This window comes from Aspergillus candidus (assembly GCF_002847045.1).
Source record: "Aspergillus candidus strain CBS 102.13 unplaced genomic scaffold BDW47scaffold_11, whole genome shotgun sequence".
Taxonomy (NCBI): Eukaryota; Fungi; Ascomycota; class Eurotiomycetes; order Eurotiales; family Aspergillaceae; genus Aspergillus; species Aspergillus candidus.
In genome coordinates this window covers 190,780-210,718 of record NW_020194016.1, presented here as the reverse complement: position 1 = coordinate 210,718, position 19,939 = coordinate 190,780, and the positions used below count along the sequence as shown (strand labels likewise).

The 19,939-nt window shown below is 51.9% G+C and overlaps 8 protein-coding genes and 1 non-coding gene across 9 annotated transcripts; 5 read left to right on the top strand and 4 right to left on the bottom strand.

The window, feature by feature from the left end:
* Positions 1-1,041: 1,041 nt before the first annotated feature.
* On the bottom strand, positions 1,042-1,142 carry BDW47DRAFT_t52. The gene has a single exon. It is a non-coding gene; the product is annotated as a tRNA-Gly (tRNA).
* A 1,928-nt stretch (positions 1,143-3,070) lies between these two features.
* BDW47DRAFT_102433 (serine hydrolase domain-containing protein) lies at positions 3,071-5,157 on the top strand (the record flags this gene model as incomplete). The annotated part of the gene is made up of 3 exons (XM_024811874.1): positions 3,071-3,335; positions 3,387-3,762; positions 3,821-5,157. Coding segments are annotated over 3 exons (1,422 nt in total), but the record flags the coding sequence as incomplete, so codon positions are not given.
* Positions 5,158-6,453: 1,296 nt separating this feature from the next.
* Positions 6,454-7,989, top strand: BDW47DRAFT_8026 (putative short chain dehydrogenase). The gene is made up of 2 exons (XM_024819892.1): positions 6,454-6,882; positions 6,945-7,989. The coding sequence occupies exons 1-2, from the start codon at positions 6,667-6,669 to the stop codon at positions 7,593-7,595; spliced, it is 867 nt and encodes a 288-aa protein (XP_024673817.1). The 5' UTR covers positions 6,454-6,666; the 3' UTR covers positions 7,596-7,989.
* Positions 7,990-9,916: 1,927 nt separating this feature from the next.
* On the bottom strand, positions 9,917-10,909 carry nctB (negative cofactor 2 transcription regulator complex subunit NCB2). The gene is made up of 4 exons (XM_024811873.1): positions 10,706-10,909; positions 10,616-10,642; positions 10,284-10,543; positions 9,917-10,225 (listed from the first exon to the last, which is right to left on the bottom strand). The coding sequence occupies exons 1-4, from the start codon at positions 10,725-10,727 to the stop codon at positions 10,106-10,108; spliced, it is 429 nt and encodes a 142-aa protein (XP_024673816.1). The 5' UTR covers positions 10,728-10,909; the 3' UTR covers positions 9,917-10,105.
* A 454-nt stretch (positions 10,910-11,363) lies between these two features.
* On the bottom strand, positions 11,364-12,690 carry BDW47DRAFT_8005 (SDR family oxidoreductase). The gene is made up of 4 exons (XM_024819888.1): positions 12,450-12,690; positions 12,076-12,389; positions 11,643-12,013; positions 11,364-11,584 (listed from the first exon to the last, which is right to left on the bottom strand). Exons 1-4 carry the CDS (start codon positions 12,484-12,486, stop codon positions 11,548-11,550), a joined length of 759 nt encoding a protein of 252 aa, XP_024673815.1. The 5' UTR covers positions 12,487-12,690; the 3' UTR covers positions 11,364-11,547.
* Positions 12,691-12,807: 117 nt separating this feature from the next.
* Positions 12,808-14,578, top strand: BDW47DRAFT_102424 (NAD(P)/FAD-dependent oxidoreductase). Its single transcript, XM_024811872.1, has 2 exons — positions 12,808-13,665; positions 13,725-14,578. The coding sequence occupies exons 1-2, from the start codon at positions 13,205-13,207 to the stop codon at positions 14,563-14,565; spliced, it is 1,302 nt and encodes a 433-aa protein (XP_024673814.1). The 5' UTR covers positions 12,808-13,204; the 3' UTR covers positions 14,566-14,578.
* Positions 14,579-14,912: 334 nt separating this feature from the next.
* Positions 14,913-16,038, top strand: BDW47DRAFT_102423 (zinc finger CCCH domain-containing RNA-binding protein). The gene is made up of 2 exons (XM_024811871.1): positions 14,913-15,314; positions 15,406-16,038. Exons 1-2 carry the CDS (start codon positions 15,014-15,016, stop codon positions 15,729-15,731), a joined length of 627 nt encoding a protein of 208 aa, XP_024673813.1. The 5' UTR covers positions 14,913-15,013; the 3' UTR covers positions 15,732-16,038.
* A 497-nt stretch (positions 16,039-16,535) lies between these two features.
* On the top strand, positions 16,536-17,660 carry BDW47DRAFT_124128 (non-structural maintenance of chromosomes element 1 family protein; the record flags this gene model as incomplete). The annotated part of the gene is made up of 3 exons (XM_024816194.1): positions 16,536-16,647; positions 16,703-17,322; positions 17,373-17,660. The coding sequence occupies 3 exons, from the start codon at positions 16,536-16,538 to the stop codon at positions 17,658-17,660; spliced, it is 1,020 nt and encodes a 339-aa protein (XP_024673812.1).
* A 521-nt stretch (positions 17,661-18,181) lies between these two features.
* On the bottom strand, positions 18,182-19,889 carry BDW47DRAFT_102421 (putative FAD binding monooxygenase). Its single transcript, XM_024811870.1, has one exon. The coding sequence runs from the start codon at positions 19,874-19,876 to the stop codon at positions 18,284-18,286; it is 1,593 nt and encodes a 530-aa protein (XP_024673811.1). The 5' UTR covers positions 19,877-19,889; the 3' UTR covers positions 18,182-18,283.
* Between the last annotated feature and the right edge of the window lie 50 nt (positions 19,890-19,939).

The window sequence follows — 19,939 nt, the reverse complement described above, 5'->3', positions numbered from 1 at the left end:
CATGCAGTTGCGCAAACCCCACCTCACCGTAGGCCAGTCGTCTCACACGCCATAGCGACATCCCTTTGGACCACCACCAGACAGACTACAGTAAAGACCATAGCCGTGGCAGAGTCGATATGCACCAAAGACTATATTGGTTCACACACGGAGTAGCAGAAACCAGAACTCGGTAATAAACCAACAATCCATAATCCAAAGCCAAATGCGCGTGCATGCATTCTAAATCTTCGTCATGGACGGCTGCACTTCCACCAGCTCCTTCGTCCCCCCACCCTCCAACTAACATCTCCTCCCCAGTCCACCCTACCAGCCCTATCTGCACTCTTGAACGGCCACCGCGCAGCCCGCCTCCCCGTAGACAAGTCCAGCATCCACTCACCCACAATCGGAAACATCTTAAACCCATGCCCCGAAACCCCCGAAAGCAATACCACCAACTTCCTAGCACCGGGCACTTAATCCACAACAGAATCCGAGTCCCTCGTCGATGATTGCCATGGGGGATGATGTTGATTTCGAGGGGATCTTTTCTTCCTTGTTGTCTATCTTTCGTGTAGTATATTATATTAGTATAGTAGAAACGGTGCATAGGGAATACGGATACTTGATTGGCTGTGGATAGTACCGTGCTTCTTATGGGTTTGGAGGCTATATAGTATGTGGTTTTGCCAATGCTTAACATATCTAAGCCTTGATGCGGTTAGGCCAGAAATATTGCCGGTGAAATGGTCGGAAGAGTCTCCGATGCGGGGTGTTTCATTGATCATGGTAAGAGAACCCCAGGTTGAGGCGGCGTTAAACACAAAGATACCTCTAGAAGGACTGTCTGGTGTACATGGTGGACGGCAAACAGTCAATATTCGCAGGGGGTTCAACCACAAGATGAGGAAATGTGAAAAAAGAATAAAAATAAAAGATCATTGAAAATAAGAAGAACAGAAATTAAAAACAAGTAAGATTCCTCCTACTAATTAATTGGCGACAGACTGCAAGCAAACAAGAGGAGAGAGGGTGTATAAAATACATTTACAAAAAGAATGCGATGGCCGGGATTCGAACCCGGGTCCCGACCTTGCCCGTCCGTCGGACTTTCTCGATGAGATGGGAGGGTCGGATCCTAACCACTAGACTACCACCGCCCTGATGAAATTAGTCAGTGTTTTTTTGCTCTATATACTAGATGCTCGTAGCATGTTATCATCAATTGTGGAGCTTATGCTGTTAATTCCTATCCTTAAACCTGACGGCAAGATTATATCATAGATTGCATAATGAGAGATTCTCTTGAAATTGATATTCTCATGTTTGGGTGGGCTTTGCTTCATTTTCGTTTTGTCTGTGTCTGCGGCTGGTGATAGTCAGGGTTTTACATGAGGAATCTATCGCTTGGCCTTGTGAATGCTCAGGCATTCTTCACTACGCATCTTTGTTTATATGATTATTTATACTGTTGGGTATAAATAAGAAGTATTTGTTAACTCTCTGCTTGACATATTGATACCACTCAGATATATTTGCTGTTGTTTCCGTGGGTTTTTGGTATAGTTTACTACAATATATATTCAGCCCTAACTCTCCTCTCTTCGATATCTAACCCATCTATAGATATAATTACGACAACAAAACATAACCCTTACAATGTTGCTCATTATCATGTATCACCGGGAAATTGATTTATATGATAATACCAAATCACTAAGTAGCCATCAAACCATTTTCTACATCGCCCTCCTTTTAAGAAAATTCAGTCGACTATCCCTCACCAAATGCGGGACGACGGAGGGTTGCATCATATAAAGGCCATGAAGCAATAGTACAAGTTCTACTGGCTCATGGTGCTGATGTTAATCTGGACAATAACACATATAAAACTGCACTACAGTTTGCATCATCTGCAGGTTATGAAGCAATAGTACAAATTCTACTGGCTCATGGTGCTGGTATTGAGGCCTGTGACAAAAGCTCTATGAATGTATTACAGGATGCATCATTAAATGGTCATGAAGCAACAGTACAAATTCTACTGGCCCATGGTGCTGATGTCAACGCCTGCCACGAGGAACTTGGAACAGCACTACAAGCCGCAGCAGCCGAAGGCCATGAAGCAATCGTGCAAATCTTACTAGCACATGGCGCCGTTGACAGCTCAAGGCTAGAAAAGACAGTGGCGAAGAGGATTGCTGGATGGACACTGGCACAGAGTGTCATGTAATTAGGTAGCAGTTGAAATGTCGATTCAAGTCAATCATGTCAATTTAGTTATTCTCTACTGAGTTTCAGTTACGAACAAAGCATACGTTGCAAACATGAAAGAAATTACTACCCGGCTACAAAGAATATCATGACACTTTTAGCCATTGTAAGAAACCCTATATGTGCTACGGCATATACATGGAGTACTCGTGGCTGAGCCCTGTTCAAAAGCTACGTGGCAGCCAATCAACAGCCGTGATACCTGTTAGTGTTCGTTGAAGGATCGGCTTGGCAGGTCGCTGGCCCCCAATTCTCTCTCTGGCCCTTATAGTGTGATATGTCGAATAATTTTATCACTGCGGCTTTGGATAGTGACGGAGGCTATGAGGCTAAGCCTCCTTCTTAGTGCAAACCATATTAGATCTCGCCGTGTTGGCTCTCATTGGTCGACACGTAGAAGATCGTTCTACAGAGGTAGAGCGAGAATGGGTATAAAACCAGGGGCAAGTCACGGCAGAATAGGATGGTAAATAGCCAAATCAATTGAACAAGGACAGCATCAAGTCTTCTGAGAATGTATCTCGCCGTCGGGACGTTTCTGTCGCTTTGTTTGTTGGCCGACGCCGCAGCCCCCAAATACTGCCCGCCTCTTGGGCCCGTCTTTCCCGCTCCGAGTAACCTCTGCGAAAACGATGCGTGGGCCAAAGTTGCGAAGGGAATTTCCACAACGATTGAGGAGACACTCAAGCAAGTCCAACACGATAGCTCTATTGTGAACGTCAACTCGACCTCATTCTCTTTCGAGATTTTCTCGGCAAGAGACCCCAGCCCGCTGCTTTCGTATGCATACACGGCCCCTACGATCAAAAAAGCGACTACTGGTGTGCGACATGTCGACAAAGACACGGTGTTCCGCATCGGAAGCGGTTCAAAGCTGTGGACCGTCTTGCTCCTGCTGAAGGAGATGGGCGACCGTGTCTTCTCCCACCCTGTTGGGGCGTACGTGCCGGAACTACTGGAGGCCGCTGAGAAATTCCGCCACAACAAGACTGCAGCGAACGACCAGGCAAATTTGATGAGATGGGATGAGGTGACGGTGGGAGAGCTGGCGAGCCATATGGCTGGGGTCACACGTGATTGTATGATTGCCCTGCCACACAGCGTTAATGAAAGTAGCTAACACCCTGAAGATGGATTCATGGACACAGCATTTGAGCCCGAACTGATGCAGGCTGCGGGGTTCCCGAAGCTGCGAGACCAGGATGTTCCTCCGTGTGGTGAGACGAAGGCCTGCAACAGGAAGGACTTCTTTGAGGGTTTGCTCAAGAGCCATCCCGTCGTTCCGACCGGCGGAACTCCCGTATACTCCAACGCTGCTTTCCAAATCCTCGGTTACGTTGTGGAGAACGCGACCGGGCGCAGTTACAACGACCTCGTCCATACCGAGTTGGTTGACCGACTCGGACTGAACGGTTCATACTCTAGCCCACCCGATCCGAAGCTGGGCGTCATCCCGGGAGATGTCCGCAGCAGCATGTGGGGATTGGATATTGCTGATGAGACTCCGTAAGTGATAGACACCACTGCTGATAACTGTGGGTCCTGAAAAGCTAACATATCACAGCGCTGGAGGCCTCTTCTCGTCTACGCGAGACATGGCCAACGTGGGCCGAGCTATCCTGAACAGCACTCTTCTACCCCGAGAAATGACCCGACGCTGGCTCAAACCCGTCTCCCACACCTCGTCGCTCAATATGGCCGTCGGAGCCCCCTGGGAGATTGCATCGTACGAAGAGGACCGGGTAGTGGATATCTACACCAAATCCGGCGACGTCGGTTCGTACTCGTCGATGCTCGTGCTGTCTCCAGACCATGACGTCGGCTTTGTCGTCCTTGCCGCGGGTGACAGCGCTCCACAGGCTACCCGGATACTCACAGACCTCGTCAATGAAGCCCTAATCCCCGGACTCGACCAGGCCGCCAAAAAGGAAGCGCAGCGGTTCACCGGGGACTATACCCTCGAAGACGGCAAGTCTCATATGCGCGTGACCACGGACGACGGGCCGGGCCTCCTAGTCACGAAGTGGATCAGCAACTCGAAAGATTTGTTTTCTACAGTAATAATGCCGGCATTGGGCGTCAAGAAACCATCGCTAATCGAAGTGCGTCTCTATCCGACCGGCTTGAAGAGCCCTCGACAAATTTCGTTCCGCGCGATTCCTCGCAGTCGGGTTGAGACACCGGGATTTGGTCCCTTCTCCAACAGCTGTACTAGCTGGTTGAGTATGGACGCACAGCGGTATGGCAATGTGGGGATGGATGACGTTGTGTTCGAAATGAATGAGAAGGGCGAAGTGGTGGGGATCAGCCCTCGGGCATCGCGGGTCACTCTTCGCAAGGAGTGAGACCTTGTTTTTAGGTAGATCGTACTTTGTATCAATATATGTTAGATGACACGTCAATAGATGGTCAATGTTTTTTCGGCCGATACAAGTATTGATGACAGCATTGGGTGATCTTGCAGCCTGTATGTTCTTCGAATAGTCCCAGTGTACACACCGGCTTGTGTGGCCGATGACAGGTTGGCGATAACCCACAATTCCACAACAACGACTGGCTCTGTGTTTCTGGTGATAGAATCCTGCAATCCACAGTCCGAAGATCTGAATGAGGTGTACAAGTAGGTGAAAGATAAATGCTGATCGACCGACAGAGAGCTCCCCAGTATTTATGGCAATGTGCCTGGATGGAGCCGCGAAGAACCAGTAGAGATAGATGCCGCGTCAGCCAGGTTTCAAGCAATGTGTTCGCTCTTGGCAGGAGACAAATCGACTATAGACTGGACGATCAATCAACCCGAGAGAAAGAGAGGTGAGAAGAAGTGAGAGGGGAGAAAGGAAGAGAAGATGGAGTTCGGTGGGGAAAACGCTCGAGTCACGCGGGCACAGACCATGTATCTTTTTCTTTCTATCGGTGTTGAGTCTGGAATGTTCGGTTGACTTCACCCCAGCCCACTGCATGGATGCATTCCATGTTGGTTCTTGACTACTTGCTTGGAATTAAGTCACTTTTTCTGGCTAAATAACATAAGTTGATCCCAACAGACTGTCTGATTGGCGCGCAACCAGCCCCTGTCGTCTCCCCTGTCATGGAAACTGGACGGATCAGCCCGAGGGCCCACTATCAAAGTCGGATGCTCACGAGGACAGGGACGAGCCTGTCGATCTCCACCAGGGTCGAGATTTACTCTAGTGCAGGACACGATTTCCCCGGAAGCGCCTGGATGGGAAAAGATCTTGCTTGGGTGGTGGATTGGCCGAGACAATGGCTTGGGGGTTGCTCGGGACCGACAGAAAAGATTTACTAGTGATGACACCTCATCGTCCAGCCCTTTGTCTCAGGCGAAATCTGCTGGTCACACGGGCATGAACCCCGGATTGAGGTGGACCAGATCGCGCGGCCGAGTCAGCCGAAATCAGAAGTTGATTCCAGCGAATTGATCGGTTCTACGGGTAAGAGACAGCCACCCGGGGTGGGAGAGAACCCTCGAGAAGAATCAAACAAGGAGAGACAATCCCCAGGGTCAGACTGCTCCAATGAGAAGGGGTCAATGCCGATAAACTCTGCCGCGGACGGGCACTCTATTCTTTCCATAGTGGGGCTTCCTCATCACGGGATGCAGTCTCAAACGGTGGTCCCTGATCGGCTGTGGGAAACCGAAGGAATCCATCGGACTGTATCGAGCAAGGGACGAGCTGTGTCGGACAGAGTCGCATCCACTTGATAGAAGTTAACCTGATGTTCCCCGGAAAATTCGATTTTTTTGGCCAACCCCGTGACCGATTCCACCGCTGCTTTGGGACTGGCCCCCGGATTTCCCGATCGGGTAATCCGATACCTGGTGTACTCAGTACGTCTCCCAACTCCAATAATCCATCGTGAGATTTTTACACTAGATGTCAGCCATGTACACGTCTCTGTGGGTAATTACAGAACTATCTGGTGCAGCTACTAAATGTATTAATCCTACCACCCTGATAGGAAGAGGAAGACTCCGGATGATCGGAAGGAAAAATCAATAGGACACTGCATAGCCCTAATCCAGTGACAATGATATCCAAGAATAGCACTGCTGGATGCCACGATCGGTTCAATTGCCACGGACCGTACCCCAGTGAATTGTCCGGGTCTGGACCAGACTCTGTCTGCATATTCTTTTCCTTCTGGTTGAGACCTCATGACCTTTGCCAAGTAGATACCATCTTCCCTTCCATGGCTCGCTCCACTATTTAAGATGTTCACGATCCCCCTCATTCCTGTCCATTCATTCTCAACTATCCTTCTCTATCTTTTACATTAGGCTCACTTGTCTCTAACTCTGATCGTGTCTTTTCTCAACCTTCACTCTCTCAGTCTTCTATCCTTTGATATCTCTCAACTCCATCTCCTTAACCTTCCTCATTATCCAAAATGTCCGTCTCCATTGAGACCACCGAGATCCCTACTCCCGCTGCCCTCCCCATCCAGACCCCGAGCCTTGGCTCCAAGTCAAGGATGCCCGAGTTCAGCTTGGCTGGAAAGGTCGTCTTGGTCTCGGGTGCCGGCCGTGGCCTGGGTCTCGTCCAAGCTGAAGCTTTGCTGGAAGCCGGCGCCGTTGTGTACGCACTAGACCGTCTGGAGGATCCTGTAAGCATTCAACTTTCACTGCCCTATTTACGAACATGTATCATCTAATACAACACATACAGTCTCCCGAGTTTTCCAAAGTGCAAGAGCGCGCGGTCGAGGAGTTGAATACCCGGTTCTACTACCGCCGCATTGACGTCCGCGACGCAGAGCTGCTCAATAGCACCGTCGAAGCCATCGCCGACGCTGAGGGCCGCATGGATGGCCTAGTCGCCGCCGCTGGCATTCAGCAGGAGACCTCCGCGCTCGAATACACTGCCAAGGACTCCAACACCATGTTCGAGGTCAACGTGACCGGGGTGCTCATGACCGCGCAAGCAGTCGCCAAGCAGATGATCCGTTTTGGCAACGGCGGGAGCATGGCCCTGATTGCTAGCATGAGCGGCACTGTTGCCAACAAGGGACTCATCTGCCCCGCATACAACGCCAGCAAAGCCGCCGTCCTCCAACTGAGCCGCAACCTCGCCATGGAGTGGGGCCAGTACAACATCCGCGTCAACACCATCTCCCCGGGCTACATCGTGACTGCCATGGTCGAGAACCTATTCGTCAAGTTCCCCGAGCGCCGCGACGAGTGGCCCAAGCAGAACATGCTTGGTCGACTGTCCGCCCCCGAGGAGTACCGCGGCGCAGCGGTCTTCCTCATCAGTGACGCCAGCTCCTTCATGACTGGCAGTGATCTCCGCATGGACGGAGGTCACGCAGCCTGGTAGAGACTTTCTCTTCCATCGTGACTTTCTTCTCTTTTCTCTATCATGATTTGCTCCCTTCTTGAAGTATCGGCTTTCAACGGCTATCACCACCGTTTATTTCTTCTCAGCGATGAGTTGTCTATTGCATGGCGTTTTGTGGCGGACGAGCGAGCGAGCGTTTACGGATTAACGGATGACCCTAGCCAATCATGTATACACATCATTGGCACAGCGTTACCAACCCCATTGTCTTTTATTTTACCTGATTTATCCACATTTCTTCAGCGTCACGGGAGTCACAGGCTGGGTTACGTTATTGGCGGGACACTACTAACTAGACTTGGCACATACGATTCTGTGATTCTTTACATTAGTTACTACATAGGTACTTATTTTTCTAATGCATGCATATAGTTCTTCTTCTCAACTTCCACTGCCTTGCCTACTGGTTTCTAGCGCGTGTGTCCGGGTTGGGTGGGATGATCGGTATTCTTTGATTCGGGCTTCACGTTTGACTAAGTCTGTAACCCAACGCACCAATCTGACTGTCTATCTGGCAGGCGCATGACCACTAAACCCACCGGGTGAAGTTCCCACTTACACAGCAGACTCGAATTTACCTTCTTAACCTGAGTTATAACAGATGTGGCCTGGGCAATTCTCAGCTTGTCCCACTGGACAGACAGACTTCAGCCACTATACACCTCGACTAATAGTGACCTAGTAGACTATACGCCCCGCGGGAAGTAAGGAATACCGACGATCATCGGGCACAAACATCCGACCTACACCACAAACACAAACAAATCAAGTAACAAAAAGATTCAAGTCAAACGCGTCACGATCAGTTGCAAAGAAAGCCACCAACCAAAGAAAAACACACAAGGAACGGCGCCAAGACGCCCAGCCCAACCCAATCCGGGGAATGGAACAATGCCCCACCCCCGCAACCCAGACTCGGACCTGGTCCGGATTTAGAGCCTACTCTTGTTCTGGGAGTTAGGTTGTGTTTGGGTTATTGCTATGGTCATGGGATACACGTATTTGAGAGGGATGGTTGGTTTGTTCGCTGGAGGGGCCGGTTAGGGTTAGCGAAGGGAGGAGGGCTTTGGTTGGTCGTGTATTTGGGTCATACTTGCTTTGACTAATTACTAGGTTTCTGTAATATTAGAGTAGTACCCGGATAGGCAGGCTATACTAGGTTGTGCAGTGCCGTGTTCCGGTCTGTCGTACGTCGACGAATGCTCTATGCCTTTTTGGGCGGGTAGGGAGGACAATACTGTATGTCGTGAGGAAAAAGCGGTATTGTGATAGGAGTAAAGAAGTAGAGATTGTAGGATGGTTACCCATCTTCGTGTTCTCAGCCAACCGGACACGCTCTGTTTGTTCCAGTAGTGCTGAGCTATGGGCACTTCTATTAAGCCGGTCTTGCCCAGTGACAGATACTCATTATACAGTGGAACCATGCAGGAGAGAGCGTGGATTTCCATCATTTCGGAAGGTACAGCAGAATATTCGTCCAGGCTATTCAAACTCGTCTCACGCGCAGCAAGTCTATCTGACAGTCTCTATACCTAAAGCCAACATACTACTATTTAATTGGACAGTCCGCAGACGCGATGCTCACGCGAGCAATACACTGCCTGTGCGTCAGTCCAGTCCCATCGCACAACAAAGAGTCATCTTAAACGCGTCCAACGTATGAGCGCCTACTAGAAGAAGCCTCTCAACGGGTAGGGCTCGCCGCAGGCTTGGCTCGGTTTGAGTCGGGCTCAGACTCGGGATCAATGTGTTTGGACCGACTAAACTATATTCTGTAGGATCGTCACATGGTTCGTGTTGAGTCCCTACTTCGTACTGGTCCTGCCTTTGCTTCAAAGACTGGTGTGTATATCCGATTCTGTTATGAGGTAGACGTGTGAATATCACGCTGATAGAGTATAGAATGTCACTTGACTTCAGCTTCGACGTGTCGCGTCATGAGATTTATAGATTGGCCATATAGGATGTGCCACGCCGATTCATCTGTATAGTTCTGTATTTAGCGTTGGCGAGTTCGTCCAGTTGATGTTGTTCTCGAGACGACACCCGGGAGAGACCGGTCTACTGCTTTGGGTGTTCCGGAAGAGGCGCATTGTGAGTGCCGTATGAGGCTCTGTCGCGAGTGGTGGGTCTGCTCGTAGGTTGGCGATTGTGCCAGCCGTACTGACTGTAGGGCCTTGGGAAGACAAATGGTGAGTAAGAGGTGCGTGGAGAGAAGAGGCTTGGTGCAGGTTAGATCAACCGGCATATATAGCGAGAAGTATGAAGACTTGACATCACATGACAAGCCGCACACAAGGTTTAGTCCTCAAGGATATAGATCGATTGTGAATAGCACGCAACCTGCTAGATACACCAGCTGCCGTAACAGCATGAATTTTCCCTCTCCACATGGAAAACAGAGAAACAGATATAGACCAACCCACCAACTCCAGAGCCCCGAATATAACACCTTAGAAATCAAAGAAAATACTCCAGATTTACCACGCTCACTCCGGCGCAGCATGGTACTTCTCCGTCGCAGACCGGAACAGCTCTTGTTGCTGGCGCAGCAGCTCCTCCTCCGACAGGCCACTCTGCTCCATTTTGCTCTGCTTCTTTTCGCGCGACTATATCCCAGCGTTAGCCACAATTCCAACCCGATGTGTGTTGTGTCGCTGTACGCACCTTCAGCTGCTCCTTGTGCTCTTCCGCCACGGCTAGAACATCCTGGACGTAGTCCCCGAAGCCGAGATCGCGCAAGGCGCGCTCAACATGTTCGCACGCGATGGTCTTCTTGGCTTCCTTCTCGCTGATATCGTTGGCTTCGGAGGAGATGAGGGTGATGAACTCGACGCAGCATTCCATCAGTAGGTCGCGCGCGTCTTTGGAGAACGTTTGCCCTGACGAGGGCGGGAGGATCTCTGTGATGATCTTTTGGACCGTCGCTGTATATTTATTTCGAGATTAGTTTCATCTTGGGCACGGTGGGACCAGACACGTAGGAGAGGTATGCGCACCCTTTGGAAGCGACAGGTCGTCGTTGGCTGTCATTGTTCGCGGTTAGCTTGGTGTCCCGCATTGCGACCATACTCCGCATCAAGACTCACAGTTGAATTCGCGATCCGACATGATGGCGTTGGCTGTGTTGGTGGTTACGCGACGGCAGTTTACAAAGCGAGAACGAGCGCGGATTAAAGTGGGGGACAGCGACAGCGTCCTTGGAGAAAAGTGCGATCGTCACCAAGAGATAAATGGGTCATCGGGGTCATTTCCGTCAATGCTGCCTGAGGTGCCTTCATTTCGCTCGGAACGGATCAACTAGGGCAGAAACTCACCGCCTCCGCGGGTACTTTATCTCGCCGCTCGATTTTTTCTCGTCAACACTTTTTTCTTCTTCTGTATCGAGTTTTCCTCCCACAATGGAACGGTCAAAATGTCTGGCAGCACCATTCGTGGTGCTTGTCGACCATCAGAAGCCTCTGGGTGATACTAATTGAATGGTATGTGACTTTTCCCTGCTTCCCTGCATTCCTTTACCATGATGAACATCGTTGTCGCCCCTATCAGACCATTCTATGGTGACGTACACTGTCCAAGCCAAACGGACTACTGAACTTTTTTCCACACACTATTTGTTTCTTCAAACTGTTGCTGGTTCTTCGCTGACCTAAACAAGAACAGGATGTAGATTTCTCAGCCAATTGGGTGACGGTGCGGTGCAACGCAGTGGAAACAACCCAAAGGTAGGCGCAATTCGATTTTTCTTTTACACACATATTATGATGATCAAAATTACATTCCATGCTAAACATGAAGGTGCTCTGCACCTAATGCTTCTAAATGTATTTGCTTTTCATCTTTCGGCTGATTAATATTCCCTTCACCGTCTATGCAATCTATCTACATTGTCCACCGCAGTAGCTAATTGTCTTCTGCAGGAATCCGTAGTCTACGCCTGGAAGGCATCCAATGCCTGGTCGTTCCATCTGCGTCCGTTAGCGAGAGTTTAGCGATACCAAAATATTAGCATAGAGATAGACGCACGAAAGAAATTTGCCGGTCAATTCACGTGGCGCGTCCAGAACCAACTTGGCCATAACATGTCCCGGCTGCTCGGGCTTCAGTAGCTTCCCGTCCTTGTGGACTGTAGCAAATTTGGCGTGCACCTGCGGCTCAAGCGAGGTCTTGTGGTCCTCACGGAGCTCGCGCTGCATGTTAGTGTCGACCATGCCCGGTCGAATCGAAACGGACGTGACATCGGGCTCTTCCTCGCCCAGGCTCAGCGCGAGGTGGTTCATAGCGGCCTTGGTCGACCCGTAGAGACCCCAGCCACGGTACGCCGACACCGACGCGCCAGACGAGGTGAAGATGATCTTACCCTTGGACTCCCGCAGCGCAGGAAGACCGGCTTTGACCTGTTGTGCTGGTCAGTCCAACAAGCTCCTAGTCCACGGCGCACAACAAGACGAAAACGTACAAAAGCAACCAAGCTAACAAAGTTCACATCAAACCCCTGCTTCCACTGCTCGGGGTCGGCATCGGCGATCTTGCCGACCTGGCCTAGGATCCCGTGGTTAAGCACCATGCCGTCTAGCCGGCCGAAGGATTTGAGAGCCAGATCGACGGCCTGCTGGGCCAGCGAGAAGTCCGCCAAATCGCCATTCAGGATCTCGACCTGCTTGGAGTATTCGTCTTTGAGCTTCTGCAGGGGCTCGCGACTGCGGGCGACGACCACGACATTGTGCGATTGCGGCGCTGACAGGAGGTACTTGGTTATGGCGAGACCGATGCCTTGGGTTGGTTAGTACTGCTGCGATGGTGGGGTTTGGGTTGTGGCTGAGGGATGGATACCTCGCGAGGCACCGGTTACGATGATTGTCTTGGACATCTTGTGTATCTGGTCTGGATTTGATGTAGGAATGAGGAATGACCGGAAGTATCAACCGGGAGACTCAATTGAGGTAGGGTAAGTCAAGTGGGATGAAGATGGCGGTGATGTAATTTTCTGCCGCCTCGTCTGCGGGGTTGTCGGCCAAACCAAATGCAGCTCCGGCGCAGAACTGCATGCCGGGTTTCTTGGGGTTTCTTACAAAATATACATCTTCATTGATTGATTGATTGTCTGATTCATATCGTCTATCATGATTTCCATTGAGACGTAGGAATACTCCAATTCGTGATATTCACCCGACATGGTGTTTATACACCAGTCAGCCAGCCCCTACCGGTTACTTCTACCCGTGACGCACCCCACGCCCTGCAGGTGATCAACACTACCTGTCCACTTCTATGATGCTATTCGCACAGGCTGAACACCGGCCCGGTACCCTGAGCAGTGTCGGCGACCAGACCCAATAGTGACGGTGGAAAGCACCGCTGTTATCGCGCGGGGCCCACCATAGGGTCTGGGCGGGTCCTACCCGAGTCAATCATAATTATGCCTGCCCTCCAGCCCTTGGCAGAGCTATCGGCGGGGGGCTTATAAGGGAACGCAGAGGCCGGGGCAAAAAGTGAAGCATCGCCCGAGTCAATCACCCCACGTTGAATTTCTGCTCCGCCCCCCCGCACAACGACACCTTTCCCACGGGGAAAACCCAGCACACAAAATGCCTACCGTCATCTTGGGAGGCGGCATCATGGGCGCCTCCACCGCCTTCTATCTGAGCCAAACGCAGCCCGCCGAGGAGATTCACATTGTCGAGTCCGCTGCGCAGCTGTTCAGCGCTGCGTCCGGCTACGGAGCCGGTTTCCTGGCTAGGGACTGGTTTGCCCCCGCTTTGGCGCCCCTCGGGGCGTTGTCGTTCGACCTTCATGAGTCGCTGGCTGCGGAGTATGGTGGCGCGAGGCAATGGGGGTACATGAAGGGGACTGCGATGAGCTTGGCTTCTAGTGACGCGAGCAAGAAAGGTGGCGCTCGGGGTGACGACTGGCTGCGCGCTGGGACGAGTCGGGCTGAGACGTCGGCTGGGTCGACCGGACCGGTGCGCATTGAGCAGCCGGGGTGGTTGACGAAGCAGAAGGGGATGGTGGCGGAGAAGATCAGCGATGAGGGGACTGTTGCTCAGGTGTTCGTCTCAACAATAGGATTTGGCTCTGTTGTCTCTATAATGGCTAATTGGGTTGCAGTGATCCTTTGCGACTGTGCCGGTTTCTGCTGGCTGCGGCGACGGCTCGCGGAGTGAAGCTCCACCAGCCGGCAAAGGCTACGTCTGTGGTTACGGAGAATGGTACCATCAGTGGTGTTAAGATCGCTGGCCTTGAATCACAGACCGAGTATACCATCCCGTGCACCAACCTGGTTGTTTGCGCTGGGTCGTGGACACCGCGTGTTTTCGAAGAATTGTTCCCCTCCTCTCGCGTCTCTATCTCGATCAACCCTCTCGCAGGATACTCCCTTGTTATTCGCTCCCCACGTTACAATCTGGAACACGAGCGAAAGCTACACGGCGGCCGCAGCCACGCCGTGTTCACTACCCACCCCGAGACCTGCGGCTTCAGCCCGGAGATGTTTTCGCGAGAGGGCGGAGAGATCTACATCGCCGGACTGAACAGCACTCAGATTCCGCTGCCCGAGCGTGCAGAGGGCACGGCGGAATACTTTGACCCGAAGGAGATGGAGCGGCTGAAGAAGGTCGCAGTCCGTCTGATGGGCAAGTTGGCGCAGGGTAGTGATGCTGCCGATGACCAGACGCCGACCATCAACGACCTGGAGGTTATCCGCGAGGGCTTGTGTTTCCGCCCGGCTGCCGCGCGAGGTGTCCCTGTTGTTGCCCGCGTCGAGGACCGCCTGCTGGGCGGAGTGAAGACTGGGCCGCAGGGCGGCGTCTTCATCGCCACGGGTCATGGCCCGTGGGGTATCTCGTTGTCTTTGGGAACCGGTAAAGTGGTGGCTGATATGGTGGCGGGAGGTCAGCCGACGGCTGACCTGCGGGGGCTGAATGTGGAGAGTGAGCTTTCGCGACTATAAGAGCAGAATGCATGGGCTTAACAATGGGTTCGAAATCTTTAACGGTCTGAAAGGGTAACCAATAGATGAGTGATGAACTATACAGAATATAAGGACATAATAAATCAGTATACTGTAAAGACGTGATCCGTCGATCTTAATGGTATCCAGCTTCGATGTATGAAATATGAATAGCATCAAAGATATGGATTGCGTTAATTATCGGCTTAGTAATGGTAAATTTATGCACTATTTGCCACCTCAGGCACCGACGGCATCTCATTAGTCATCCATCCGCCACGGCAAGCTCTCCAGAATCTTCGGATAGACGAAGAAAGCTGGAAGCTCGACGCGACAACCTGTCTAACTCTCATTACTTCTCTATCCGTTTCCCAGGTTAACCTGCTGGACCATCCTATTCCCCCTAATATTCCAGTCTACTTGCGATAAACGAACCCCCAGCAACACCATGGCCAATTATCTCGCGTCCATCTTCGGCACGGAGCAGGACAAGGTCAACTGCTCGTTCTACTACAAGATCGGAGCCTGTCGCCACGGCGATCGATGCTCGCGCAAACATGTCAAGCCCTCATACTCGCAGACGATCCTCATGCCCAACATGTACCAGAACCCGGCGTACGACCCCAAGACCAAGATGAACCCGAGCCAGCTGCAGAACCACTTCGACGCCTTCTACGAGGACGTCTGGTGCGAGATGTGCAAGTATGGCGAGCTGGAGGAATTGGTGGTGTGCGATAACAATAATGACCGTATGTTTACTCTCTTTACCCATCTCGTCCATCCCATCAGTCATAATCTCCACCTGTCAAGACAGAGTTGCTAACATGAACTTCGCACCAGATCTAATCGGCAACGTCTACGCCCGCTTCAAATACGAAGAAGACGCGCAAGCCGCCTGCGACGCGCTCAATTCCAGATGGTACGCCGCGCGTCCCATATACTGCGAGCTATCACCGGTGACGGACTTCCGGGAGGCGTGTTGTCGGTTAAATTCCGGCGAGGGATGCGTGCGCGGCGGGTTCTGCAATTTCATCCACAGGAAGGATCCGAGCCCGGAACTGGACCGGGAGATGCGGTTGAGCACGAAGAAGTGGCTGAAGGACCGTGGGCGTGATGCGCGCAGTGTGAGCCGGAGTCCGAGCCCGGAGCCTACTCGGCGGAGATGATTGGTTGGTTTGGTTTGATTTGTTGCGACAAATGGCGTTGGTGATTTCATATCCTTGCTTTCTTTGAGGGTTGTAATTGTTATTGTACTCCGTGTGATATCAGAGGTTGTTAATGATATACCGTGAAGTGGACCATATTGGAAGGGAAATTGCTAGTAAGGTACGCGGAGCTTACTGCGGTGGAAGAGCAGTTGATATACTGTTACAGGGACCATTGCCCAACCAGAGAATCGTCCTAGGTACTTTCGACGATCTACCAGGAAGTTCTTACTACGTCTTCTACCATGGATGTTATACCCAGTGGTCTCCCCTTATCCTCGCCGATGATTCTCCATCGCATACTAAATCTGTGACCAATCCAGCGTAAACATGGTTGATCATCGAAGAACATCAACCATAGTGATAACCACCATAAAATACAGGAGTCTTTTAGAACAATCCACACGAGTGATCAGCTACTGAAATGGTCCTCTGGTACATGGGGATCAACTGGGTTGGTTTTTATGGCGTAAGGGAGTGAACGAGGCATGATCGCAATCATATAGTATAGTAAATTGGAAACCAAATCAGCAAAGCGTCACATCCAAGATATGGCACAAAGAATCTCGCAATCATGAAAGAAACATGTAGATGTAGACAGGCGTGATATTACTGTTCTAGGAAATATCATGCCTGAGGCATAACAACCCACGCGTATCGCGTTTCCCCACCTTTCATTATCAAGAGTTCTTTGTCTTCACTTCACATCTACTTCTCCCCTTCTTTCCTCTTCTCCTTTTCCACCGATTTCGTCAATAGCCCAAGATGAGCGACTACAACCACAGCCATCGCGCATTTCTACAAGCCTTCATGGCGCGCTCCACAATGACCTACGAGGAGGCATGCCCCATCCTAGCGGCCATTCTCAGCATCTACGGTATGCCGCCCGCGCAAACCGTCCTACTCCGCAAGGCTAACGCAGAAAATACCAGAACGGAATCCCATCTCCCCAGAAGACGTATCCGAAGACGATTTCTACTCATACATCGCCACCGCCAACTCCGCCATCTCCCCCTTTGACCTTGAAATCTGCAGCACCACGCGCCAGGTGACTCTCGAGCCAGGCGCCGAAGCCGTCAGGCCGGAGCCGATCTTCGTGCTCGTGAACACTAGCAGTGATCCGTTGACGCAGCTGGCGACGGCGTTTAGCGCGGACGAGATCGCGTTTGTGAAGCGCGTGCTGGATTACATGTTCGACACGAATAATACCCGGAGGTGCGAGGCGATGGTCGTCAGCGGGATACAGGCGATGCAGCTGGCGAAGGCGTCGAGCGGGGATGCGAATCGCCGGGAGACGCAGGGCGGCGCAACGCAGCAGACGCAGGGCGGCGCGGCGCAGTCGCTGAGTATGACGCAGGCGGAGACGGTCATGAAGCAATTGGTGGAGGATGGGTGGATGGAGAAGAGTCGCAAGGGCTTCTACAGCCTTGGGGTGCGCGGGTTGATGGAGTTGCGGGGCTGGCTTATTGCGACGTATAATGAGGAGGACGAGGATGGGCGAAAGATCACACGGATTAAGAAGTGTTCGGCGTGTCAGGATATTATTACTGTGGTATGGTTATTTAATTGTGTGGTGCGCGCATTATGCTGACTTGCTTCTAGGGGAGACGCTGTGGCGACCGAGACTGTGGTGGACGACTGCACGATACGTGTGTGCGGAACTTCTTTCGCGTACAGAAGGCGGAGAAGTGTCCCGTTTGCAAGGGTGACTGGCCTGATGATAAGTTCGTCGGCGAGAGGGCTATCACTTCCACCAATGGACATAGGACGGAAAAAAGACGGAGTACGCAAGTCCAACGGCCGTCTGCCGTGGGACCGAGTTCGCAGGTCCCAAGCGACGCGATGGATGGTCCGGCGGACAGTCCGGCAGACGAAGCTGACAGCGATTGAGTAAGAATTCCCACTCGTTATTTCACCAATACGCATGGTCTACCGACATCATGCTGGGACGAAGCCTGGGCCAACACCATACTACGGCAGGACTGCCCACCCCCTGACATCGCGTCGAGATGTGCTCATCCAGCACGCCCGGCCGTCGGATGACATATCAAACTTTCGACAGCTGAGATGATCTACGATATGGTTCTATGATAGCACCATGAGAAGTCTTTCATACACAGAGGGTATAGACTAGCTGCAGGATATACAGCTTCCTACTCAATCAAACTATTGGACAAGACGGAAGCTATGGTTGTAGCGATTGTAAACGCTAGCATTCCACCGGCACTGGACATCATTGTGACTTTCGTTCTGCCCACCTTACATGACCTCAATGGAATCTCTTGTGGGCTTTACTTGCCTTACCTACTTCCGCAGAAAAATTGCATAGGTCAGTAGTCGCGTGTACTTGTGGCTTATATCACACGGCGAGGGTTTTTTTCAGCGATTGGCAATGACATCGTGATACTAAACGCTGTGCACACACATCTTTAAAACAAATTGGTATTCATTGCGGAAGACCGGGTATAGAAATGATATACAGGAGAGGAGAAGTACCGTCGAAACAAACAGCCCTAAATGATAACACCAACATCCCCGAAGTACCTCTCGAACCGCTCAGGAAGCCCGCTGTCCTCTGCAACAGCGACATACGTATCCGGACGAATGAGATATGCAGCGTCGTGCGCCAGACCAGCTTTCGCATACGCCTCATTCCACGCAAACACATGCAGAGGGATCTTCTTCTTCTCGCACCATTGCCTCAGATCCTCTGTTACCTCCCCATACACTTGGACCTGCCACACAATCTCCTTCAACTTACCATGGTTATCTTCCCCATCAATCACAACCCAGGGTAAACGGTCACCCCCATGTACACTCCCAGCAAGTCCAACCGCAAGGCCACTTTCGCGATAGTTGACCAGGACCTGCGACATGCGGCTGAACGCCTTCATCCTGAAAAACGCGAACTGGCTCACAATAGGAGCGACATAGGGCACGATCCAACTGCGCAGAAACCACCCGGTCCAGCCCTCGTCGACCAAGACATCGAACGCCGTGTCGGTAGTCTGCACAAGCGTCTGCGCAAACGTGCGCCGCTCCGCCGAGTAGCTGTCCAGCAGTCTCTCCTGCGCATCATGTCCATCCACAGTCCCCCGCATCACGGCAGCGATCTTCCACGCTAGATTGATCGCATCTCCAATACCGGTATTCATCCCCTGTCCGCCAACAGGGGAATGCACATGCGCGGCATCACCGACCAGGAACGCCCGCCCGTGCCGAAAGGACCCTGCTACGCGGTGATGCACATAGTACGTGCTGAACCAGTGCGTCTTGTCGATAGTTACTCCCATTCTAGTGAGCATCTCCGTCGGGACCACGTCTTCGTAGGCCACATCGGGCTTCCCGTCGCGTGACGAGTTCTTTAAAGAGGAATGCTTGACCGCGCCATTTAGCCGCGCGCGGTTCGCAACATGCGAGAACATGAGCATGAAGTCTGTGCCGTCGAAGTGGACATGCGCCTGGCCATTGAATACCGGCCCGCTGCCCTCGATGTCAGCGACGTAGAAGAGGCGTTCGCAGGCTGCGCCTTCGAAGGGGATGTTGCAGGCGTGGCGGACGGCCGAGTGTCCGCCGTCGCAGCCGACGATGAACGCAGCTTTGTACTCTTCTTCAGAGCCTGTGTCTGATGAGCTAGTGTCTCGAAGTCGAGCGACGACGTGTGAGTCCTTCTCGACAAACCCCACTAGCTCTTTGTGTCGCTCGACGTGCACGCCGCGCGCCGCGAGCGTCTCTTCCAGCAACCGCTCGTGCAAGTCCTGGGGAAACATATGGAGAAACGGATACGGCGTCAAGCCGGTCCCCGCGTCACCAAGCCGGACGGTTCCACGGCGAGCCCCGCTGATCCAGATATTGGACGTTTCGATCTTGTGGCCGGCTGCGACGGTGGCTTCGGCTATGCCGAGTTGTCTGTAAAACTCGAGGGTACGCGCGTGAATTACGAGCGCGCGCGACGTCGAGGGTTTGGATTCTGCGCGATCGACGATACGCACAGGAATGTTTTGCTGGGTTAGGCTGAGGGCAAGAACGAGGCCCGAGGGGCCGGCTCCGATTATAAGCACTTTGTTCATGGCGATGTTATTCGGTTTTTTATTTTCTATGTTCATGGCGATGTTATTCGGTTTTTTATTTTCTACGTCAGCCCGTCTGACAGGAGATGCTAGCCCGCT